General features: G+C 34.1%; 1 protein-coding gene across 1 annotated transcript in view; it reads right to left on the bottom strand.

Moving 5' to 3' along the window:
* Positions 1 to 27,615, bottom strand: part of LOC129361272 (receptor tyrosine-protein kinase erbB-4-like) — a 254,495-nt gene that overhangs the window by 21,559 nt on the left and 205,321 nt on the right. Inside the window, exons 15-20 of the mRNA XM_055032020.1 lie at positions 23,388 to 23,542; positions 21,683 to 21,727; positions 19,043 to 19,175; positions 16,109 to 16,231; positions 14,233 to 14,331; positions 9,842 to 10,027 (exon numbers count right to left, since the gene is read on the bottom strand). Coding sequence (XP_054887995.1) covers positions 9,842 to 10,027; positions 14,233 to 14,331; positions 16,109 to 16,231; positions 19,043 to 19,175; positions 21,683 to 21,727; positions 23,388 to 23,542 — 741 coding nt within the window. The remainder of the gene's footprint in view (positions 1 to 9,841; positions 10,028 to 14,232; positions 14,332 to 16,108; positions 16,232 to 19,042; positions 19,176 to 21,682; positions 21,728 to 23,387; positions 23,543 to 27,615) is intronic.

Genomic DNA, 27,615 nt, shown 5'->3' with positions numbered 1-27,615 from the left:
ATCCCTGCAATAGGGAGAAGGAAAAAACCTTCTAGGGTTCAAGGATTTGTTGATCATTAAACATCTCATATTACTTGCATTAATACCAGTGAATCCTGTGTTTTATAAATTAGAACTTTTATAGGAAAATAAAACACATTTAATTAAATCACATTTTGTTAGACAGGCGTTTTAATGTATTCTTTTGCTAACTAAATGTATCCATGTTGAATCTTTTCTGATGTTAGCAAAATGAATGGATAGCAAGAAAAAAAAAAGTTGTCCTCAGGCTCTAGACCCCACCTCCTTCTGCTAATAGAGGATTTGCTCTATTTCATAAAAATATTCAAAGACATATTCTAAATAATTTGTCTAAATCTAAATTGTAAGGGGCAAATTTGTATGTGAACACATAATTCAAATGAAACTCAAAAATGTGACGAGTACAATATGTATTTAGATATGTATTCAAACACAAAACTTTATGACTCATGTAAATTTAACATCCATGATCTCTGAACATACAGAAAGTCATGGCATCATAATGACAAGAATCAAATAATAGCAAGCAGTATGAATCTAATCATATGTCAATGAATATCAGCCAGTTTTACTTCTCAATTTTTTCTATTCAAATCAAAGAGGAAGAGAAGGAATTTTACTCCAACCTCATCTGACTAACACTAAGGGGACCTTCACATACAATTAAGATCACCCTACAGTCTCCATGACCTCAGTGACTCGGTGGAACCTGCCTTGTTGGGAGCAAGTTTGGTAAACTTCCTCAGTGTGAGAAAATCACAAGGATGTTTGCTCTTCTCATTTGTTTCTACCATCATCCTATGACACAGTACAATATTATATACTGTGTAAAGATACATACATCAAATACAATATCTGTGCATGTTTTAAACATTCTCAACATAAGAAGTAGTTTAAACAAAGTCAGAATACAGAAATGTTTAAAATATTTTTGCTCTTTTGCTGCAAGACACCACCAGGCTGTGTGAAGTTATGTATTTAATGCATGTAATCAAATTAGTTATTTTAATTGTTGCATTTGCAGTTTTTATGTCTGTACAAGGCTTCATTTAACACTGTGAAAGTGCGAGTGTCCAGAAGTCACTCATTAGTGTTGACCTGTCTCCCTGAACCAACAGTCTCATCCATTGTGTAGGCTGCCTGCAGTCATCCATTTCCCCCTATCACCTTTCTTGGCCACATCCATCTCTTCTCAGTCACACACTTTTCAAACTGTGTCACTGCTGTAGGTGTGTGTGGGTGTGTGTGTGTGTGTAAGAGAGGGAGATTGAGTAGGAGACAAAGACAGAAAAATAGGAAAGAAAAAGAGAGCGTCTTCCTCTTGGCTTGAAGGAATACTTGATAGACATAATGGCAAACGGTGAGTTAGTGTAGGCCAAATCCTCTTTCTGTATCTGACTCTCTTGGCTGCTTTTTATCTGTCAGCTGCCTGAGGGTTTGTGACTTTACATTAAGAGGTCATTCTAGTTGGCCAAGTTTCATTACAAGCATTCTTTATGTGCTTTGCAGATAAAAGCAAAAACAATTCTCATGTGCCTGTAAAACAACATGGTAATCCTACATTTTCCATCTGTACTTTTTTTATCTGTAAAGGCTCTTGCTGGTAGCTGAATGAGCAAGGTGCCGCACATCTCATTAACCTTCCTTCTTAAAGTTCTTTTTTAAAGAACTTTAATGTCCTTCCTTTTTCTACCCAGTTGATACAGAAGTATCAAAATAAGCTGGAATATCATTGAAATTATTTAATTTTATCACTTTATATGGTAAATGGACTTAACTTATATAGAACTTTTCCGATCATTTTTGATAACTCAAAGCACTTTACACTAGAGTCACATTCATCTGTTTTCACTCAAAAGCACACACATTGATATACCGATATCGGTAGACAGTTCGGGGCTAAGTGCCTTGACCAGAAGCACATCAATATGTGGCAGGAGGACGTTGGAATCGAACCTACAACCTTCCAAACACAAGACGACGACCCATAGAGCTACAGTCGCCTCCATATATGTATTTAGTACACACAAAACGATATTTTCAAGTCATTTTGATTGTGATTTGCAGGTGATGTAATTTAGAATATTTCATAAAACCAATCACTAAGAATTTTTAATGCACTAATTGCCAGCCTAGTGAAATGTGCCTATGAACGTAACACTTTGCTGGGGCATCCTTTGTGACAAGGCAATGGGCTTTGTTGCAAGTAAGGTCACCCATTGTAGGAAATGATATCCCTCTCTCGTTACACCATAACCCCTAGAATCTTTATAGGTGTTGGATCAGGTGAGCTTTCTGGCCAATAAAACACAGTGATCCAGACTTAGCTTTATATTGTGACCCACCAAATCTTTACCAAACCATCAAACTTTGATACTAAAAGCAAGGAATTTCTTCAGATATAACTATTATAGTGACATTTTTATTTGGAATGTATATTTAGAGTTGTATTTGAAATGTAATATGTAACAATGTATTATTTATTCCATGATGCATGACTTTGTGTTTTTGTGTTTATGATGTAAAGCACTTTGCTGCCTTGCTGCTGAAATGTGCTATACAAATAAAATTTGATTGATTGATTGATTGATTGATTGATTGATTGATTGATTGATTGATTTCTGTAACAGAAAACAAGAATCATTATCATTTTAACTATTTGTAATTAAACATCTTACAGAAGTTAGCAATTATAAATACATGCCTTTTCTCTTTGGGCCTTACACTATTAGTCAAAGTGTTTAAACTTTATTTTTAATCATATTATGCATGGAAATACAAACTGTTCCAATCACCTAATTTCACGCAATGTAATTTGGTTTAGTGGCCTCACTGGTGGCCTCACTGGTGAAAAATGAGGAATCTCTTACCCTGAACTCTGACCCAGTGATTAGACTGCAATAAATGCAAAGGTAGGAAACAAAATGCAAACAAATCAGTCCATGGTCCATGGCACAAAATGTTGCTGTATAGATAATAAAATCCAGATCAATATGAAAGAGTTGAGGCAATTTCTCAAAGTAATCTAAATGCCACTAGGTGTTTGTTATAACATTAAGAATTTATTTGAAATATTATATAATAAGACCATGGACTAGCGCAAAATTCTGTATTAGACATACTTTTTTATGGCATTTTGTAGTGAGTAGTATCATTTCTTTCATCACTTCTGACTCTCCTGCAAGATACAAAATATATTAGCGTAAGTGCAATGTGGTTCAATATCCCAATACATAAAAATTCAAAAAATACATTAATTCAAATAAACTAATTTAGCTATTCATTTGCTGGAATTCCAGCATTCAGCTGCTTCTATAATAAATTAATTATTTACCCATAGGGATGGAGGCAATCTGGTCGCCAACACAGAATATATACTAATGCTGTAATAAAAGACCCCGACAGAAATGTTTCAGAATTAATTAGTACCCACATGAAAGAGAGACAGACAGCAAGAGCCAGAAATTGAGGAGAAGGAAGATAGGCGGACACTTGTTGACATTTCTAAGGGTTGGCATAATCAAAGGCTTGATTCCTGTGATCTACTTCTTGCTCTGTGTCTTAAAATCTAGTCTCAGAGCAGGGATGCTCTCTGCCAGGGATGGTGGGAATCAAGAAATGTTTTCTTTAAGAGTGCATATAAAAATAGAATTATGTTCATTGGCTTAAAGAATGTGTTAACTGAAACCTGGCCTGTGAATCTTTATCACTAGACTATTTTTCTCAACTTCACAATTGTGTTCTTAAGTTGGTCTAAAACATAAAATCTCAATAAAATGCACTCCTTTGTAGATGTAATTTGACAAAATGAGGAAAAAGTTAAATGGATTTAAACCCCTTTTCTCAGCACTGTGGGTTTATAGATATTCCTGCGGTGATGTAAATTTATTAAGGAAATCACACAAACTTTTGAAATTCTTTAACAAGTTTGTGCATTTGGAGAATTAAATCAAAGTGATTTTCGTTTTAGCCTTTTAGCTTTCGGTAAATCAACATATTACTTTTTCATTACTGAAAAATGACCTTCTTTTGGATGAATGAGAAATAATTGTTGATAGGCATAAATAAATAGAAAAACCTTTGACCTGTTTCACAATTATTATTCAAGCACTAATTTAGACTGCCCACAAAAAAAAAAAAACATGCAATAGAAAGGGGAAAAAAAGGAACAGTTGGTCAGTGAGTATATTAACTGAAATATTTATGTACAAGAAAAAAAAAAAAAAAAACAGCTCTGATAACAGCATGGCGATAGTACAGCATGTGCAATAACAGAGAAAGAAAACATAAAAGGAGGCAATGGTATATTCCTCATGCTTTAATGTTCAGAGAGGTGAAAAAAAATACTGGATTCACAAACTAAAATAAAAATAAAAACAAAGCAGAGAAGCAAGTGGGAATAGAGACAGAGTGGGAAGGGAATTGGAGTGATGTGAGTTTTCATGGGAACCCTAGGGATGTCTGTAATGAGCTGGAGGGAGGCATGTTTGCCTTGCTTGGTTTACAAAAAGATATGACCCTGTGATATACACAGTGGGGCTTTTCAACCACTCCCACACACATCCATATAATACTGGACTCAAAGGAAACCCAAGGCAGTCATCTTGGTGAAGACAGAGTTACCAAAAATGAGATTTTGCAACAGTGTAATGGAGGCTTCTTAAATGTGTGGAACTGAAAGAGAACAGTTCAGAGCAACATCGTGAAGTAGATCCCACAGGTAGCAGAACACCAGCTTGTCCACCAGCTTCAAAATAGCAGAAAAGCAGAACATTAATAGAGCTATAAAGAGAGGGTTAGCTGCTTTCTATTATCCTTGAATCATTCTGTCTTTTGATGAATGTGTGTAGCTTTCAAATACATTCAAGAGAAACCAAAAATATTAAACATTACTTGCTCAAGTCTAAAAAAGTTAGATTTCTTTGCAATACTCTTTTGAGAAATACACAAGGAACAAAAACATGACTAACTCCAGTTTAAATGGTTGTGACAACAGTTTTTAAATAAGATACAGTTGAAACCAGACGTTCACACTATAAAAATACAAAGAACCTCTTTCAACTTCCTGTCTAACAACAAATCCATTTAAACTTTTCTGGTTTAGGTCAGCTACAATTATCAGAATGATCTGCATAATTATTTGCGTAATTCACTAATGTTAAAGCGAGCAAGCCTAGGCACCGATGACTGTGGATAAATAGTTCACCTGTAAGGGGAAGTTGTTTCTTCTCCTCATCTCCTGTTCACATGGAACAGCACATACACAAAGGTGATTGACAATGCTAATAGCTTCCTCCTGGTTATGACTGGCTAATTTTGACAGGGAACAACGTATTCCTGCAGATTGTAGCTCAGAAAGGATTTTTTGTTTTGTTTTTGTTTTTATGTTTTTTTTTTTTACTTTTAATAGAAGTTACATGCTGCAGCACATGTAAACTCCAACATTTTAATTTAATAAATAATAAAATAATCAAACTTCAAGCAAATCTGTGACTCAACATTCTGTCAGAGAAAAGCTGATAATGTCAGTAGAGGAACTGTCTCGAGATACATTCGTTTGTCCATCTCCACTCATCCTTGTAGGATCCCAGAGGGAGATGGCACCTATCTCCAGCTCTCAGAGCCTCATGCACCCTGTAAAGGTCGTCAGTATATCATAGGGCAGGTACTAGATATTATGATTAATTTAGCCCAGGTGATGAACAGGCAACATGTCCAGAGTGTTCTCTGCCTCTCACCCAATGGTTGTTAGAAATAGGCAGCATCTTCCTTATACCCCCAACCCTGTATTGGTCTGTGGATATAGGCAATGGATGATTAATTCAATATTTGCTGTATCCCACATTTTCACTTTAGTCTTCAAATTGTGCCTCTTTAAATCCCAAAAGTTAAACTCCCTGAAGCTGCTGTCACACTGAGCCCAAAAGCAGGGAATTGAGTGCATGTTGTGGCAAATTGTGTTTCACGCTGTCTCTTTTGGGGTTTAAGTGATGCCCCACAACCTGCTTTCCCTGTGGTCTTACACGGATGTTTATCTCATGAAAGACCACAAAGGATGTACAAATAACAAGCATTTGTGCTCTGTGTTTTTTGAATGTCTAAGGCTTACATACTTCATTGTAAAACAACATATAGAATATCTGCATAACAACTTACTGTCTTGTAGCTGCTGTACATTAGTCCAAGAAATTGCTTTGTTAATATAGTGTTGTCAGATTCTCTGTGCATAAAACAATGTGCCTGAAATAAAAAAAAATCTCAACATCCTTCAACAAGTCAACAATTCTTTACATAGATGGACAATTTCTATTTTAGCAAAAATCTGACGTGTAAAAATAGATTCAAAACAAGTTTCAAAATGTGAATCCATCATCTGACAGGCCCAAAAATATCAGCATCTAAATTGGTATTGATTACAGAGGATAAAGGTCTATAAAATGTGGCTCAGGTTGATCTGGTAGATTATAAACTACCAGATCTAAAAATATAATAAGAATAATAATATAAAAAGTAATATTCCTTATTAACTACCAAACAAAGGGTCAGCAATCACCAGATTAAATAGACAAAATGTTAAAATAAGATTTTGAGGAAAATAAAATGTGTTTTTATAACTTTTTTTTTTTTTTTTTACTTTTATGTTTGTCATTGGTTTATGGTAAATTGTCTGTAATTGTATAGCACTCATTGCGTTCAGTCATTCACAAATACATTTGATTCACATTTTTTAATACCTTCCTCAGTAGTTGATATTAATATCAATAATTATGTATATAAATTGTTAATTGAGTGGATGGTAAAAACAAATCGTCAAAAGACTACAAGAAAACGAGTGCATTAGATTAGATGATATAGAAAACAGACATGATCAAGATGCAGCATTGGTGAGTGATTTTCACCTGCTGAATACAAGTAGGCATTAGTCATTGCTTTTCTTTCAGGGACCAGTATTATGTTAAAAATACTGCACTCCAGGTACATTTCAAACAACTAAAATTTGCTTGGATAGGCCAAATGTGTGGTTTTACAATCATTAAAGATAACTAGACTGACAAAGATATTTTTAGAGGACTTACAGTGAGGCTTTTATATTTAAGAATACTCTACAAACTGTCAAAAATGGACGCAGGAGCATAATGTTGAAGGTGTGTTTCACTGACAAATGTACTGGTACATTCCAGAAGGTGCATGGAAAAATGAAATTGGATTGGCACTGAAATATTTACCTTCAATTCAAATAAACAATTAGATAGTTGAATTTGATACAATTGGAAATCCTAGCAGGACAATAATTTCAAACCCCCTCAAAGCCATTACTGGAAAACACAACAAACACTTCAAAACAATGAAGCTCATTGAATAGTCTTTACAATATTCATACTGTGGTGAAAAGACAAATCAACCGGAAAACCAACCAATTTAAATGAGCTCTTATTTTTGCCATAAAGTGCATTCAAATATTCAAGAAAAATATGCCATGAACTTTGTTGGTGGCTTATAAATGTATATGATTTCTATGCAACTTCCTAATGCGTGCATAATAGTGAAATACACAAACTCTTAAAATGGGTGGTGCATTCACTCAACCACAAAATTAATCCTCAGAAATACAATTAGCATAATAATTGTGCATGAGTTTACAAGAAAAAAGTGTGTTATCTAGGAGATTCACAAATTTGACATGATGAGAAGGAAGTGATAGTTTGTTATAGTCAAAATAAATGTAAAAACAGACACAAAAACCATAATATGATGATGCATTTGCAGTAAGCCAAATAAACTGATCATTTGTATGATTTTCTAAGCAGATCAGTTATTAATTCAGATTGGCTGTGATGATGATCTTGATGCAGAGATTATCACAGGCACAGTGTTTCAGAGTGATCTTTACAGTGGTAAAGACCATTTGAGACTCAATGCACAGATACATGATAACAATAACAAAGAGTAATAATACCAACTAACCAAAAATTTTCACAATAAAGTCTAACAAATTAATCGGTACTGAATACAATGACATAAGTCTACCAATTTACCTTGTCAATAAAACATAAATTATAATTGGAATATAATTATAAACATAAATTATAATTGGAATATATATATATATATATATATATATATATATATATATATATATATATATATATATATATATATATATAATATATATATATACACAGCATTGCAAGTCTCAATGCCAGATGGAATCACCTTCAATAAGAATGGAGAAAAAAAAAAAGAAAAAAAAAAACTTAATGTGGAGGATGATAAGTGTGTCCCAAATTTAGATGATGATTTAATATTTCCCTTGGAAACTCACTGGAGAACAGCCAGCTTTGATTTAGCCAAAAACAGCAACAGCGGTATTTGTATAAGATATTAAATCTGAGGCTGCATCTGTTCCTAAGTCATTTCCATTCTCTGTTCTCTTTCTTTTGACTCATTACACTTCTCTAGGTTTAAAACACTGTATGCAGTCAATCAGAAAAATGCACAATGCTTGTGAATATTCAATTGTTAAATGCAGGATGTAAACACTTTTTTTGGTGAAATAGTGCAGAATAAAACAAAACTTCTGATTCTAGGACAGAAAAATGTACTATATGTAATTCAAATTCCTTCCTGTAATCAACAGTGAGTTCCTCACCGACATTTACTACACCAAAGTTGAACTGTGCGTCTGCACAAAAAATTTGCGGCGCCATATTTTACGCACATTTGGCATGTATAAAAATTTACTTTGCATCAAAGTTTGAGTAAATATATGTACACTTTTTCGCTGGCATAAAAATATGCGGCAGCTACGCAAGCTTTTTCTGCGGGCAATATCAAACTACTAAGCATCAAAACTCACCTAAATACACTAAAATCTGACTATATTCAGTGTTATTTAGACCAAGAATCAAACCTGATGCATTACGGTATTTTTTTATGATTTTAATATCTTATTGTTTAATATAAACAATGAAATTGAGCCGCATTTATCCTCAGACAATAACCTAACACACACAAAATAAAGAAATCAAAAATAAAAGGATTCAAAGGCCTCACTAGAATGTGAAAAATGCATTTCCTCAGTTTTTGTCTCATAAAGATGTAACGCAATGTTTTGTGCGGAATGCATCTTTTGGCTAATTTCATTCTCACATAAAAAATAAATAAGTAAAACATAAATGGATCAGCAGATTAATTTCAAAGAGGTTTGATTACGTTTAAGGTGATGAAGGTATGTAGATGATCACGCGTATCTAAGTAGCTGCATAAAGGTAAGCCGCTAACATGTGGAGAACATCACCAATGGAAGGATTCAGTGGGAGCGATTGACCATATTGACCTGCTGGGAAATGTTGACAATGGTTTATTACTGTGTAGATTAATCCAGACTGATTATCCTGGAGCTCTGAGCAAAACATCTAGAAGGAGCCGTGAGGTACCGGTACCAGTCCAGCTGCAGTCATCTTTCAGGGGAGCTGCCAGCTTTGTGAACACTTGGTATGTGAATTATTGAGCTAAATTTTTTAGGAAAATTGGAAATTCTAAAGCAGGGTAAAAACTGCCAAATCTAAAGCCTCTGAGGTAACTTGTGGATTTAAAGGCTCAAATGTATTATTTCATTTGATGTATCTGAGTACACACAGTTACTCAGTTCAGAATCTATCTAACTTATTTTCTAAAGCAGTCACTAAATTAAGTTAAATAGCAGATACTAACACACATCTTTCAAGTGCCCAGTAATATACTCCTAGTATCGTCGAGTGCGATCAAAGAAATTCAGCATTATAGTAGCCCCTTCACTACAATGTGTAGTACTTCTTACCTTGGCAATCTGGACGCACCAGTTGAGCAGCAGCTGTGAACCGATGTTGTCCTTGTGCTCGTGGACGTAGTCAAGCAGGCAGCCATGAGGCATCAGTTGTGTCACCAGCTGGATAGTCGGACTCAGGCAGACACCCAACAGCCGGACAAGGTGAGGGTGCTCCATGCTAGCCATTATTAAAGCCTCCTGAAAAAAAGACACATTTACACTAAGCAATAATGTGGTACTGCAGGCACGGCTTGTCAAAGCTTGCTTCGAAACACAAGGAAATTAAATTACTTAGGTATATATGTCCAGTGGTAGAGAACTAAAAAAAAACTAAACTAAAAAAAAAGAATGGTTGGTTTTAATTCAGTTGGAGTAGTGTGTAAGAAATGTATTGTTTTTATGAGTCAGATAGTTTGACTGACCTTCATGCAGTTCAATTTTAAATCTGTGTAAATATTAAAAAATTGGAATTGGTTTGATGTGCTTTATCAATGAATTCATAACCTCAGAAAAAAGCACATCAGTTTGTATAGCTGTACAAAATGATGTACAAAGGATTCCTTTGTTTTGATGTTTCCAAATGAATTTTAAGCAGGAATAAGTGGTTTACTACTTTTGAAAAACAATGTAATGAAAGACATTTAGTAGTTTTTGAAAAGTGTTCAATTTCCGGTTATATAACATTTGTACCACATTTTATTTAAAAATGCAAAGACACCAATGTTGTTATTGCATTTCCTCAGAACTACTTCTTCAGTAAATTTAGTAATGTAAACTAATCAAAAACATGTAAAATAAGAGGCTACATTTTTCATTAATATTTGACACCACAGATGATTTCAAAGGAAGTGTGTATTTGCAAACCTTTTGGAATATTATAATGACCTAGATGAAAAAGGAATTTTCGTAAATAGTTTTATTTCCATATCTCAAGTCTAAGAAAACTGATAACATTTAGCCCCTTGGAATCACCACCTTGATCAAAGTTCCTTTAATAGAGTGAAACATTTTGATAGCAAATAAGAGAAAATGAAGTCAGTCAGTTAAGTTAGCTAAAATGTTTTCAGATAAATCCTAATCAGAAAGAGGTATAAACCTTAATCTTGAAATGTCATATTGTGCAAAGACACTTTTCCTGTTAAGGACAAATGCTCAAACACTCTCACACTCCTGAAGCGTTCATTATGTCTACTGTTGTAGACTGTACTGTTGGAGATCACAGGGCCCCTTATTCTCTTTTAGGCTGAAGTTCCTCTTGAAGTGAGCAGCAACGATCCGCTCAGTCAAAAACAGTTGAATTCTATTCAGTGCAAAGATCAAAGTGACTTGCTACTTCAAGACATTTTGTGGTCTTCATAGTAAAATGAAGATGTGATAAATACAGCAAGGGGGGGTTGCTGTAAATCATTAATACCTGCCAGGGAAATTTAGCAAAAAATGGTTTCTTTCTAGTTGTTTACTTCACTCTGTGGATGTCTTGTATAAATGTAAGAAATGCAAATCTCTGGCCTGCAACATTACGCGTGATCACGTGGATCACATCCTTCAACATTTCTTTTTAAATAAAGTGATGCTAACGGCAAGAATATAATTAAAATGGATTGAAAACTGTATATACACAAACTGATAGGTGTAAATTTTTGAGTCAATTTGACAATTATTGAACAAAAAGCTGTGAAGCAAAGCACACAGTCAGGAGGATATAAACTTACCAGCCTTCAATATTTCTCCCCTTTTCTTTTTTTAATTTTTTTTATTAAAGCTGCAGTAAACATATTTTCTTCATTAAAGAATTTTACATATTTTATTAAAATTTTTTATATTTGTTAAAATTGTCACTATATCCAGATAATATGTTAAAAAAATGAAGCTGTAGTGACCTCCCTGAGGTTCTAATGTCATTGCTTAGTCAGAAAAAAACATACAGCTGAAACCAAATATTTACATACACTATTTATATACACCGGCAATTTTTGTTCTCATTCTGACTTTAGAGACAGAGATCAACCAATATAAAAAGTTATAAAAATAAAAAAATTGACAAAATGCTAAATCACTACATTTCTCTCAAAGAGAAAAGTATATGATCCACTAAACATATTTTATTTCCACATTCATGTTATTAATTATAGTTTCTTTTTTACTTAAATTATATTTTTGCAAGGCTGTCATTTGCTTATAATAAACATATGAAAAGAACTATGGTCCTTAGTTCTTTTCAAGGCAAATGAACAGAAAATCTTTTGAAGGACAGACCAAATTTAACCTGTTGTAAGTAAGGCAAGCCCTCAAGCAGAAATTTGGCTTCAAAAGTAATTTTATTGTGCCCTTCTCTCTATATAGAAACATTTTCTATTGCAAAACATGCATTTATTATGCACAATGTTAATGCACACATTTGAAAATTTGCATACAAAATGCTATTAATCCTATTAAATTGCTTTCTTGTCATTTAAACATGGCAGTTTGGCAGCCCAACAATGTTTAAAGTCCTACAAAAACCCATTAATTTTCTTTGCACTGGTAACATAGCAAACTCTAAACCAGACCCAATCTATAAATGCAATCTAAAAATCAATAAATTCTCTGATATTTTACAAATTTAGTGAAAAATAGGTTATAAGACCAGATATGTAGCATCATCAGTATTTACAAGAAACTATTTTTTTATATATTTATTCATTTTTTCAATTTCAAAGATGGAAAAAAAGAAAAAGCTTTTATGAAGCTGATCATTATTTTGGCATCTGCTATGCCTTCAGCTGTCACTTGTTCCAAAATAAAGTTATATTGTTGCATGTAATTTTGCTCAACCATTTGAGTGTTAAACTGTCCTTTACTTTTTGAGCTTTAATCAGTTTTTATTATCTTTTTTTCCTTTATTTTTTATTTTTTTTGCTTTGATTTTAAAATTTTGGAATTCTGGAATTTTTTGAAAACATTTGCCAGCTAAAGATAATGAGGTGAAGTTAGGACATAAAATATTTGAAAGAGCATTGTCCAAAGCATTTACACTGCCTCTGGCAATTTGTGTTCAGGTAAGTAATGCACAAGACATCAATGCCTAGTTGAAGAATGTACAATTGATCAAAAGGAACCATCTTCATCCACTGCTTGGAGGAGAAAAATAGGTTCCTCCAAGCTGACTAATATATACTTTTTAGTAACAATGATGGTCAAATTGCTGACTTTGACTGTCAGTGGTCATAATATGCAGGATTTTGATAATATGCCCTGTTTTCTTACTCCAGTGAGAGAACTTTATAGTTTTGGAACACCGGGTCACACAGTACGTAACCCAATTTTCCTTACTCAATCACCTTGTATCTATATGCAACCTTCAGCTGTGACAGGTACGTCACTCTGATTTTCTGGTGATTCGACAAGCCCCCAAAAAACGCAGGGCATAAAATTAACCACACATGGGGAATTCATCAAAGCCATCATGACAAAAATAGTAATTCTAACATTCAAACACTCTTCCTTTTTGACTGTCAAACTAAGTGCGAAACATGAGTGGAAGTGGGTCGCTTTCAGTGTGCGTGCGTGTTGATGAGAGTTATTTCATCTGCATTGCATCATGATGGTGTAATAATTTAGATTTTTTTCCTTTTCCCTTTTCAGATGAGCCAAGTTGTGAATGTTTTATAAATAAGACCGGTGTGAGTCTCTTGTGTGAAACGTGTGTATGTCTGCATAGGTAAGGCTCTTAGGGACCCCTGACTGTGACTTATGGGGCTCCAGCTTTTTGTTCTTAGTAGGTTCAGAGCTTTCTTTGACTTGGGTTTTGTATCATAAAACCATTTTTCTGGTGTTTACTTTTAGGATGTCAAATTTCTGACAATAAAAAATAAAAATAAAAATTGAGATTGTGCACTAGATCAACTAGGACCCTTCCTAGAATGTCTTAGACAAATTTTATACAGATTAAATAGATTTTAATATGCACAGTAACTAGCTTAACAGCACATGCTCCTATAGGTCAAGCTATAAAATCCTTGAAACTGGCTCACTGGTTCACCTTCCATGCAGACAAATACACAGTGTGGTTAATATCTCAAACCCATTCAAAGTCCAGATCTAAACCAAGCTGGACATCTGTGACAAAATCTGAACACTACTTTTCAAATATTCTCTTCATACAATCTGACTGAGCTTGAGTAGTTTTGAAAAGAAATTGCACAAAAATGTAAGTCTCTAGATCTGCAATGGTTTTAGAGATAGAGAAGATTGAAATCTGCAAAATATTATGTGATTTTCATCTCTGCACATGTATCCAAGTATGACTTGAAATACAAGACACCAGACTTGAGAAATGGTTATGTAAGACTTGAGTTTGAAATGAAAAATAAATGTTTTTATTCCACAGGAAACCAGAAGTAGATCATTTTCAAGATACTCACGTCCATGAACTCCACATTCGCCTTGGGTCCAGTGGCCTCATTAAGGATTTTGATGGCCACAGGAATTTTTACAGTTTCACCCTCTGGGACCCAAATACCCTAAGAGGAAAGAGAAGTACAAGCAAGTTTGACCCAATACATTGATTACAAACTCACATTACTGAGTGAAGCTGTGTTAAAGAAACGTGCTATAGATCCTGGAAGAACAAGAGGTATCTCTATTAAAAATGTAGAGTTTCTCAACCTCCCAACGGTTTTCATATTCTCATTGGCAGAGTATGAAAATGTTCAGCCTGCTGTATTAATGAGGGAATGTTGCCCTTGAAAAAGGCTGGGGTAAAATGACTGAATCTTGTTGAACAATCTAATTTCAGGTTGGATTAATGTGATTTAACAAGCAAACCATCTAAAAAGTGTGTGAAAACATTACCTTCTTAACGTCTCATAGTATTATTAATTTTTCACCGTCTACAGTCAGAATTGTGACTGTACTTCAAAAATACCTGGTATCATGTAACAGAAACAAGATTTAAATTTATGACTAACTTTGTTTTAGGTATTTTGCCCTAACTTTAACAATGTATTTTCAAAACATTGTCAACATGCTCTTAATGAACAAGTAAACATGGAAGATTAAAGTTTTAATTGCAATCTCCTCAATTGTTGGCATAATTTTTGAAACTGAATGAATCACTTGTTCTAGCTAAAACATTTTTGTTTTAGAAAGAAAAAAAAAAAAACTTTAAGTGCATGAATTCAGTAATAAGAAGCTATATGGGTAAAGATAATTGCTCTTTTTCAAAATCTCTGGTTCTGCAATTGGCACTAAAATGTTAGGGTGAGCCATTTTTCCTATTTGTCTTTTTAAAGTTTTTTAAAGTTTAAAGTTGACTGTTTATATATAATTTATTGACTTTCGATTTTCCTGTGGTATAAATACAACAAAACATTTAAGTAAATTCTGTTCATGTAAGTAATGACAGATGAATGTTGATATTGCTATCTAAGAAACTGGCCATGATATAATAGCAGCTCATCAAAACCATTTAGAACGATGATAAAGGATGGCAAAAAAAAAAAAAAAAAAAAAATCCCAAAATCATATATAGAGAAGGGTAAGTGATTCCTTAGCTGTTTATTTTCTGCATACAAATGTATTTATGGATTTTTACACATCTTTCCAATGAGTTCCAATATTTGTAGATGTAATGTTTGTATATTCAAACAAATGCATTCACAAATGTATGTTATGCTTGTAGTTTACTCACATTTCAAACTCTGATTGTACTTTTAAAAATTTGTGCAACAATCACTGTAGTGAATAACTGGTCCCAGCTTTTTTTTATACTAAAGTATAATATATTTCCACCAGGATATAATGTAGACTTTCTAATTTTAGCTGTGTTTGTTGCTTGAATCTCTCATCCAGTATTGCACTGGCAATGACCTCAGTTCCCTCTTATTTCATTGTCACCCCAGGGCTCCCAGTGTCACCTATTACTTATTCTTTTTATTTTACACCTCCAAGCTTTTCATCAAATATGCTGTCATTAATGATTCTGATATCCATCTCTTCCGCTCATCATAATGTGTGACTGTCTGGCATCACATGAGTTACATGTGCTATATGACCTCTCACTTACATATGAACCAGTTTGTAGACTGAAATCCTCAGGCAAAGTGCTGTCTATCTATTTTCAAGGGTTTGGTGGAGCAATTCAGAGGACAAATCATTTGTAGTCTAAATTCCAAAAGAATAAAAACATTTTTCAATAAATTTGCAACATATGTTTATATCATTACTTTATATGAAATTATTTTCAAAATCCCAAATTGTAGTCACATATTTTAAAAGTCCAAAAAGCTCACGTTTTACCTTGTATACAGTTCCAAAGGCTCCTGAACCAAGGATCTTTACTCTTTTAAGTTCGGTTTCTTTCAGGATGCGAAGCTGGGCTTGATTAGGAGCTGTTCCACTGGGAGTCAGAGGTTCCACCAACTAAAAGCACATATCCCACAAACACAAGACATTCAATTCAGTGTTGTAAAGTCATGGAGTTAAATCCACACACAAAACAGAGAAAAGACATCAACATGTAGAACAAAGTATGTTTTTGAGTCATGCTTACTATTTTGAAATAAAAAAAGTCAGATATGTTGTTGATAACTGAAAAAATCTGATTAATGTGAAAGAAAAGCTTCATCCCCATCATGTTAGAATTATTCTGAGTTTACTAAAATTATGCTAAAAACTTTTACCAAAATTTATATTTGAGGTTGTATGCGATTGTCACAAACGGTTTGCGATGGATCCAATGCATTTCATAAATTCAAATTACAACATGGATCAGAATGTTCGTGATGCAGCTCTCCATCCTTGTGCTGATGACACAGTGGTTTTTATCATGTAAAGACAGCTACCCTGCTGTTTGATCATCTTCAAAAGCATGTGACTGGAGGTACTAAAAACAATGGCAGAAACAACAACAAGACATTGAAATGAGAAGCCAGGAGCTAAATTAGTCAGGGGGTGCTAAAGCGTTGTGAGGGAGCAATATGAAGAGAATTACAGAACATGTTGGAAGATTAGAGAGGCAGGGCAAGCTTGCACAGAAAAACAGAGGAAGCATCTATCAGACTAGCTGAGGTCTACAGCTACTGTTCCTCTGGCTCATGGGTTACCATTTGATTAAAAACAATAGCCATTTTTCATTTAAATGGAATAACAAATCAGCTTAAGCTGTGTGAAACAAGAGGGGTGGTGCACCACAAATACAGAGAACATAACCTAGATGTTTTTTATAGCGGTTGGGTCCAGCAAACAAAGACAGAATTCTATTTCACAGTGCTGGGAGCTGTTCAGCAATAGAGGTGCTGAATATGCTGCACCTCTGCAGTTTTGCCACCCAAAACTGAAAATACAGCAAAACTGTACTGTAAAACAATACAATATTTGACTGCTGACTAACCGCAGGAGAAATCTCAAAGTAAGAGTTCATCGCCCTCATCTAAGGATCTAAATGTTACCAGAATTATTTAGTTTTTTGAACCAAACACTTGCTTTCCCATATTCCCTGAATCAATATTCAATATGTTATTATATTTCATCTTAATTTGTATGTTTTATTTTGTATATTGTGTTTAAAAACAATGTCAAAATCTGCAGTATCTTAAAACATTTTTGTCAAAACATATCTGAAATTATAGTACTTTAAAAATGCCATTGGATTGCCAACTTTACAACTTAAGAAGGGCAATGCAATCATTTTCTGGTTGTTAAATTGATTAAAAAATAATAATATCATAGTATACAGACTATTAACTGCACCTATGTATATGTCTTTTTGTGTCAAAGCGTCCTTCACATACATATGTGGATAACTGTAGCTGTGGGTTCACTAACATCCTAAACAAAAATTTAATTGGTTAGTTAACTTTTCTTTTTTTGGTGACTGGCTCTTTTTCCATAAGCTGTGACTCTGTAGTGATGCTAGCTAAAAATGAGCAAACTGTTGAAACAATTAAATCTTGTTCAAAACAGTTGCCAAAACAAAACATAATTAAACAAATTACTTTTGGTCATGTGTGTCTGATGTCCTGTTGTTGTGCGCTAAATGCATTGTGTTTGCTTGTCAAGTTTGTGTCGGTCAGAAACTGACAATTGCATGGTGCTGCATCGTTGTTCTTTTGTGTCATGTGCATAGCATTCATGTGGCCTGTTTTTGTGTAGGTCAGGTGCACTGTGCTGGTTTTGCGCATCACGTGCATGATGTATATCGGGAATGTGGTTGTCTTCATGTGGGTCAGTCATATGCGTGTCTTCCAACAACATCCAATGCCTCACACACTTACACAGTCTCTCTACGAAAAAGTATTGAAATTACAGTATCCTTTAAAAGCAACATTTTATTTTATGCTGCCAGAAAAGAAAATACTTACTGAAAGACTAATTTGGATTACTACTTCAACAAGTCTTTTTGTCAAGTGACTTTAATAACTTGTTTTTTTTTATGACAGTTTAATAACTATACATAATCTTATAAGTATTTTAACTTTCCAGTTGTTATTATATATATGTAAATCTGAAAAAGAAATCTGTTTAGGTCAATGCTTTACTGATGACAATGCTGCATTGTACAAGTGGTACAAGAACATCTTGCCAAAGCTTTTTTGAGACACTTTAGTGATACTTGTCAATCCAGAAGAGATAAAAAGCTGTGAAATAAGACCTAATTTTCAATGTGGACACATAAGTGACTTTTATGATAGTGCATTCTTCTGGTTTTAACAAAGAGTAAGAGTGTGTTCTCTTATTTTAATGGTAAAGTCTGCTATTTCCTCCTAAAAGAAGTGTCCTCTCCAACATACTGTGCCAAAGTCAAGAGCTGAGCAGAGTTTCTGAAACTTTCTTAACTTCTGAAATCCCCATTAGAAAACATAGTGTCTCCCTTTAACCCTGTCTTTTCTCAAGCCTCTTCCTATTTTCTACATGAGTGGACGTAGCGTGTTCATTCAGCTTTTCCTCACCAAACAAGCAAACAAACTTGTTTGATGGAGCAAACAAAACACAGCAAAAAATTAGATTTTTTTTTCTTGTATTGAGCTAGTACTTCTTAAAAAGCAAAGAAAAATTTGAGCAAACCATAACGGTCACAGAATTCTGTCTAATTCTGAACTATTTTGAAATTGGGTTGCATGGGCTTTCAGAGTAACTGTACAGAATTACTTTAGACATCCTTAATCCATTTACATATTGGACAATTGTTAATTTTCCCTTCTTTTAACTTTTACTACTTTCTTTTTTTTTTACCTCAGTCTCCAGAAATCGCCGAAGGGCCCTCTTCTTCTTAATGTTCTTCCGCCGCACAGACACTGCTACGCTCAATACCATGATCACCACCATGAAGAGGCCACCAATCACTCCAGCAGCAATCAGAGGGGTTCTGAAAACAAGAAGACAGGGTAGGAAAAAGGGGGAATGAGTGAATTGAGAGCAGGAAGTAAGCAATCTTATGGAGTGGAAGTCTTGCTTAGCAATAGCATGGAGGATGGAGGCACAAATTTTTATTAATTGATTACTTATCAAAATGGACAAAAACAAACATCATACAGGATATTTCAAAGGTATATGCCTATAAAAGTGAATGAAAACCTTATTTAGGGATAAACATCATCTTCACTCATTTCATTCAAACTGTATTTAAATAAATAGGAGTTAAACTAAAACTGTATTAAAATAAGAGCAAAATCAAAGGTATTATCAAAGTTAATTTTTAAAAATAAAGTAAAACAAAAAATCCCTGTATTGAGCTAGTTCTTCCTAAAAAGCAAAAACCTAAACAATAACTTTCAAAAAGAATTCTGCCTATAATTCTAAGTTATATTGAAATAATTTTGCAAGCTTTTATAGAGTAACTTTGTATTGTATTTTACTGATTGTCTTATTGTTCATTTCAAACATTTTATTTTTTGATGTGGTGATTTTTATTATTATTATTATTTCTTCTCTGTCACAGATTGAAAATTTAAGTGCTATGGACAGTCTCTGAGAGAAATGACAGTCTGTCATTTGGCAAATAGGTTGGGCTGACTTCCCATTGGAATAAACACTGTTGTCGATACAAAGTGATTTTAATGTCACTTTTCTCTCAACTGATAATTCCGTCGTTCCCCCAAAGTACATATACTTTGCTGAGGTCATTTTCACACCTTCAAGGACTCTGAAGGGGCCGACCAATGATTCTCTCCCCTCCTTGCTGACGTCACAGTCGTGTTGGGATGTGGTGGCCATCCACTCTACCAATCATCTACTGCGTCCATCTGGACCATCCAGGTTTGCATAGCAGTCATCAGTGAAGAAGTCTGTTTGAAAATTAATCTTCACGTACGGCTGACGTGAAGCCGTACGTGCGACCGTTTCTGCTTGTGAGCACTGGTTAGGGGTGGCCGAATAGTAGGTTCATGCACCGCAAGCCTCTGGAGGATCCTCCACCTTGAGGTTCCAGTGGCACCAGCAGCTTCAAATAACCGTTTGCTGCTTTGTAAGGGCATTTTAACAGCTGCTCTATTAATCCTAAAAATTTGTCTAATAGAAACCTTCCTCATTATGTCTTTATCTGTGCAAACCCATCTTTGTTCTAAATCAGCCACAAATCTCTTCACACTATGGTAATCCTTCAGTTTTCGTTAAATATCTAATGTTTAAATTCTAAGCAGAACAAACAAATTGGGAAATGTTGAATTGCCAAGTGGGAGATATGCCATATGAGTTATTACTATGAGTTTAAAGTAAATCAAAAATATTCATCCATCCAAAGCAGACAGGCACAAAATCCTGAGACAAGATGTGAGTTAATTCTAGGATGAACAATGGCTGTAGAAATGCTTTGTGTAATTACATATTTCTGATAAGACACAGCAGCAGGTAGCAGATTTGTGTAACAGCTCACTCTAACAGCAGTGGTAAAGATACAAGTGCATGACAACAGGAGCTCTCAAGGATCTGATAAGAGCCGATCACATCTCCAGGTTAGCAGATAGCCATGTTCCCATAGCAGCTACAAAGCTCTTTCATCCTATTGACAGTGTCTGTAATTGTTTATACAACCACTATTTTTTATTTTCATTTTGTTTTTGTATTTTGTAGTATTTCTTCAATATAGCTGTTCTGTGAAAGCTTCTTGTTTTAGAACATGAATGAACAAATTAACAAACCAAATTATAAAATATAAGAACCACAGAAAAAAGGCCAATGTTAAAGCTGTGGGGAAGTTGAAAATTGGGTTTTATTAATTAATGCCCAAAGCTTTGGAAAAGCTATGTATCAAGAAAAACAATTAAAGCCATCATTTAAAAGTGGAAAACTAAGAGATCATAGCAACTGTGAATCTGTTGACAAGACAAGTATTCATTTTGTGCACCACCCATCCTACTACCTCTATGTGAGAGAAATAATGTTACAAAATATGTTGTCAACATTAAAATAGATTTTGTATTACTATATAAATTGTTGTAGGAGTGATCTTTGGATCCATCTTGATCCAAAGATTATTGTGTGTGTGCGTTAGTGTGTTTTTTTTTTTTTTTTGTATCTAACCCCTTTTCCTTCATATTTCCAAAATGTGATGCCAGCAGTTTTAATTCTAAAGTCTTGAATGTATTTGTAGGAAACTGGGAACATTTTATGTTTTCCTTTTCTCCCCATCGCCTCAAAACAAATGCTAAATTGCAATCAATTCATCAGGAATTGCATAAAATCACAAGGACACACACATACACGGCAGCACGCACAGAAAGGCATTAAGGATACTCACAGGGGCAGTGTGGCTCAGAGCAATCCATTAATCAGAGACTTTGCTTACTGTTATTCTTTTTGTGCATCTGTGTGCTGCTGTGTGGTAATGTTTTAATATTAGAATGAGAAAGTACTCTTTAGAATATAACATCATACCTGTCCATCCAGCCAATGCAGTCTTGTAGTCTTGGTCCAATGCATCTTTATAGAACATAAAAAATGGGAAATGATGCTGAGACATAAAATAAACACACACAGATAAATAATTAACAAGCATTAGCAATAGGGAGAAGAATTTAATAGACATTTTCGTTCATGATAGTTTGCTTTACTGATCGCCAAATATATGTGAATATAGATTATTCTAAGTTCAAACATCCCGTTGGCAAATTAAGGATGAAATGATTTTCAAAAATATTTTTCTTGCTTGATTTAATGTCCCCTAATTATGAAAGGATTTAAGACTAACAATCCAAAGCTTTTCCAAAATTCTGGGGAAATTTCTTCAGCTTTACTGCATTAAGCAGTAAAAAATCAGACATGTGGTTGGTGTTCTGGTTGCATAAAACATCTGTTTCTTCTCCGAACAGTGACTCTCAGTTCTCTTTCTTTCATTTTCCCACCGATCAGCTTTTTTTTTTTTTATGAGAAACCTGCCTGCATGTGAGGTTGTACCTGTTACAAAGAGTCAGCCTAGAGTTTTCCATTTACGACTAAATTGTTATGCTCAAGCAAGCTGGAGACTGTCACTCAGGAGAAGAAAAATAACACAGAGAGGCTGTGACATAAACCCCCTGTGGAGTTAAATACAAAACAATGTCTTTCCAAACCCGGTTGAATATTACATTGAGCAGTAAGTGGCTTGAGAGCAGCGGAGAGTGGCAGGTTACTACATTGAATCCTCTCACTATGATGTGTTTTTGCTTCTTGCTTATTTTCCACTTCTTGCCTTTATTTTACCTCATTTCCATAAACTGATGTTTAGATTATACATTTACATGTGAAGAATTTGGATTGTAGGGCATTTGTGAGTATGTATCTATGAACATCCAGTTGTGTAGAAATCTAGTTATGTAAAAATGGATGAATGAAAGACAAAGAAAATCCTAAAACTTCTTGCCTTGGTGTCTTACAAACCAATTTCAATTGGTGCTGTTTTGTTGGCAAAATATTGGTATTTTGTATGTACAATGCATAGGCAGTTGCTTTCAAAAGTCCATAGCCCATTCAGTGGAGAAAAAATGAAACATAGATCATTTTCCAAAACTTTCTCCTGAACATAATGACATGACATCTTCAAGTGAAATGAGAATGACACTAAAATATAAAAAATAACATAGCATAAAAAGACTCAATAATCCTGTGTTGTAGATAAATCCTCTTTCATTTCAATTTCATCAGTGGGTTAGGAAGTGGATTGTGAAATACTATGTAGGTAAACAATTTAAGAAGAGGTAAAATAAAACTTTGTTGTGTGTCTTTCACAAAGTTTTAAATACAAGAGGCCATACTTGAGTTGTAATAACTTATCTCCAATTTTCTCAAAAACAACATGAGAACTTTAACTTTGAGTAAATGTATAGTTAAACTACATCCTTAAGGTGTCAAGCCTTAAAATATAAAACAACAAAATAAAAAAAGACAAAGTCCTGTTTTGCATAAAGTTTGACAATAATTGTACTTCTACATTCTAACAAAAAATGTGAAGAAAGAAGCATCTCTGTTTTTTGCTTTTCATTTCTTGTTGACAAACTGTAATAAATTGAGGCATATTAGAAAAATCTAGAATGTCTTGTTTAGTGCAGGGAAAAGGCCATTTAAACGCAGCGCTCTGAAGTGTCCTCGGACAGACTGCTCTTACCCTTGGGTGCAGTTGGCATGGCAGGGATGGCATTCATTGTTTACTTCAGCATATTTGAAGATGAAGCTGTTGGCACCTTGTAAGCCATCAGGACACTTTTCCACACAGTTCGGACCGTCCTTGAAATGAAGGCATTTCACACAATGTTCTGGGCCCTGTGGGTAATGGCAAAAAGAAAAAGAAAAAACATTCATCTTTTAGATGCTTATTTCTAAAAACAATTATGTTTGAAAGAGTTCAAACAATACATAATCTAGTACAGTCGTAACAGTAATTTCAGTGTAAAAAACAATTTGTTTTCTGGTTCGTAGCTAGAGGCAGCCATAAAATCTACTTCCAATAATAGTGAAATGACTTTCCTGAAAACTGACTGGTGTATATATAGCAAACTTATGCAGGTAAACCTAATATAACAAATTTGAATGGAAAGGAAATGTATTGTCACCATTCTTGTTATAAATCTTCATCAAAATTTGCCTGAAGAAATCTATATTATCAATAATGTATGCATCTTATAGCACTGAATTGTGAATTGTGAGGTTTTCCATTACTGGGATGATTTTACATTTGTTTGGTTTATCTAATTAGCTGCAAAGACAGAACATACAGCATAGATTTTACTGTATATGGGTTTTATCTTTTGTTGCTCATGGTTAAACCATACGTTTTAGAGATGAATCTGTCCACTTTGACAAATCACATGCTTCAACTGGCAACAACCCCCCTTAAACTTTCAATTGTGCAATAATACCATTCACTGTGGTGAAACATTGAAGCACTTTTTCGCACAAAGATCTCAAAATATAAGAATGTTAAATATTGTGTTCAGATAGTTCTCTCTCTCAATGTCGTCTGCTGAAAGCTTATTTTCTGGCCTGCAAGCTCTTTGTCAAAACTGCCATTCAATTTTTTGCAAAAGACAGTAACCCTGGTTTCCCAGCTGCTTCCTGTTCAAAGCAGAACTATCTATGTTCTGCTTGCACTATTCTAGCCTATAATTTATCCTTTAACTTTGCTTATGGACCATATTTCAACTACTTTTACAGATTTAATGGGTATAGCTTAGTCATTAATCCTTGATGGCATTGTTGTTTAAATTGATCTCAAAATGGATTTAGCTACAAAAGTTACTCTTTTGTAGCTCTGCACTGAGCTCCATGAATATATCAGCTCTATTGTGTGTGACTTTGTTTAATGAGCACTATCATATAAACATTTTCATACTGGGATGGAAGAGGCACCTGTAGCCATTATAGCTAATGAGAAGGCTTAAAGCCTTAAACACGACTTTCAGCATCAGAGTCACTGAAGCAATGTGGATGTGAGGTAACAAATTTAAGACTACTAAATTTAATTCACTTATTACTTTTGCTACAGATTGTACAAAATATGCTGTGCATTTTTTATTTTTTAAGTAATATTTAAAGTGCAGTTAAATTGTATGGAAAGTCTCTGAAAAGCGCTTTTCAACACGTTTTAGATATTATTCCAACACATGTACATTGGGTTAAATGTTTCTAATGTAGCTTTGACTTTGTGTTCCAGATTTATTTCTTCTAACAAGGTGAAGATCAATCCCAATCTTAAATTTTTGGAGCCTGTAATGGTTTTCCTTCCAGTGTAGCTTTGTGTCTGCCTGCATCCATCTTCCCATCAACTCAAGAGTACAAGTACATCTATGATTTTCAGGTTCTTACTTATGAAATATAATCTTTCATTTTCATTTTTTGGCTTGTCAATCAAACCAAAACCAATTAAAATGTGATGAATTTGTGGCTGTTACTTGAAGACATAGATAAATGACCAAATAAAACATATAATTTTGTGAGCTTTTTTGTTAGAGTTAACTCAGAAATTTACATTTATAGAAATGTATAGTGAAGAAATAAATGCATGCTCTGTTTGTTAGCACTGCATGCAGCTCAGACTTAGTAAATTACTGCTGTGCTCATGTCTGAATAAGGACAAAAAGGCATGAGTGGGGAAGAGATAACTAAGGTGAAAAAAATAATGCAAGAGTGGAGTTGTGGGGAAGAGAAATATAAAATAAAAATCGGCAGTGCACACTAATAAGTGAAGAAAAGCAGAGAGGGTGGACATGGATGTATTACAACCAAGTAGAGGAGAGAGACAGTCTGAGAAGTCTAATAAGGAAAAAAGAGAGAATAAGAGGAGAAAAAATGGAGAAAACAGGCGAGACCGTAAAGCAGCACGAGCAGAGCAGGCAGATAATAACCATCGCTCACAGCACACACAATGACCATAACAATTCGACTAGTATAGGATTTATGGAGCTAATATAGGCGCAGGAGGGGATAGAAGAGGAAAGGAAGAGCGGTGACGAGGTCTCTCAGACAGGTCTCGTAACATCAGCAGGCCTAAATAATGTCTTCTGACAGAAACACACACAAATACACAGGCATGGTCAGAAAGAAATTTACTTTTCACATACATCAGCAATGTGGAAGTTCCTCTTAATGCATACATTAGCACCAACGACATGTGTGAAAAATACTTTAGAGAAGTAAACAAGCACTTGTATTACTCTCTCAAAGCTTTCATAGATGATGCCTGTTACTAGGAGGATAGATTAGTTTATATAAATGAGTGTTCGTAAATAACTCAGGCAGCATTTTCTAAGTGTCTGCTGAATGTGTGAATGAGTTTCTCAGAAATATGTGCTCTTACACCTTGTGTGTCAAAGAAGATGTACTCAATCTGGTATAATTATGTAAATTGAAAGTGTCACTGTTAAGTTTTTTAGATCTTGCCCAACATTTTGAATGCCTGTTATCACCCATGAAAAATAGGAAAAAGAGAGTGTATGTATGTATGTACTGTATATATGTATGTACTATATATATGTGTGTACTGTATATATGTATGTATGTATATATGTATGTATGTATGTATGCATGTACAATGGCTCTGTCACACAATGCTTGTGTTATTATCAACATGTTTTAATGCGTATTTTAAAATATCAAACTAGAACAGCATGATGGAAACAGTCAAATTCAATTTTTCTTTTCACTGGAGGTGGTGTTTTGCTCTTCCAAAAAAAGAGAGTTAATACTAAAGGGGAGATGAAAAAACATTTGAAGAATAAGTTCTGATGCAGCGAACACTCCGATTCACTGGTGGGTCTTTGAATGAAACACTAGTGGATGGGAGCTCCTTATTCAGAAATACTGCTGTACAGAAGCAGCAGCTTTGCAATAAAAAATATAATAAAATTTTGTCACTTCGAATTGCTCTTCTTAGCCATCAGGCTGCTCACAAACCTGATAATTCTATAAAAACATTTCAAACGTTGAATGTTTAATACAGCACTCTTCAAATTCAGAGGAAGTGTCAAGAAGACAATAATTATTTAAAAATAGCCAAAAGAAGTTAATTTTTTTATGTTTGCAACAAGCCATCTTGGGGACACAATAATGCAAATGAAGGTGCTCAGACAAAAAGTTAATAATGAAAAACTAAAACAGATGTTTAAAAAAGCTCTTCATCTAAAAGACATATTGCCAAAAAATATGTTTACATGTGCCAATATTTTTGAAATATAACTTAAAATACTCACAGCTGAATTGCACTTATAATGAATACATGCACTAATTTGTAGTGATTTATCATTTAAAGTCACAGCAAGGTAAATTGAAATTAGTCGTTTTAAAATGCAAAAAAAGAGAAAAAAATGCAAAGATTATAAATTCTTTTGAAAGGTACCATCTCAAAGTGCTTTATCTTTTATTTAAAAAATGTTTTATTACTACTGTGGGTCAACCCACACATATTGCCCCACTCAATTATGGCACTGGCATTTTGATAAAAATGTAAAAGAGGCTAAGAAAACCAACAAAACACCTCAACAGTAAACAGGCTTTCTCGAGATAAAAGAAGTAAATGTCAAGGATGCCTCCATGTGATTGATTTGTAAATCAAGACTGTGCAAGCCACCTTTACACAAGATAATATACAGGTTTACAGATATTTCTGTGATTTCATAGAATTGCCATACAAAATTTACAATATAATTTAGTTTTATTGATTTAGCTATAATCTAAAACAGTAGATTTTAATTTATAACTATAATACAATACCTAATATAATATCTATATTATATTAGGTATATCACGGGTATCACGGCGGATACCCGTGTTTGAACGGACGGCGGAGTCCAGCGGTAACAGGCGCTTAAATTCTGTGACAAAAAGAAGGGAAGGGAAGA

This window comes from Poeciliopsis prolifica, unplaced genomic scaffold, assembly GCF_027474105.1.
Source record: "Poeciliopsis prolifica strain line A6 unplaced genomic scaffold, Auburn_PproV2 SCAFFOLD007, whole genome shotgun sequence".
In the NCBI taxonomy this organism is placed as follows: domain Eukaryota; kingdom Metazoa; phylum Chordata; class Actinopteri; order Cyprinodontiformes; family Poeciliidae; genus Poeciliopsis; species Poeciliopsis prolifica.
Note: the sequence above shows the minus strand (reverse complement) of the source record. Positions and strands in the feature narration are given on the sequence as shown.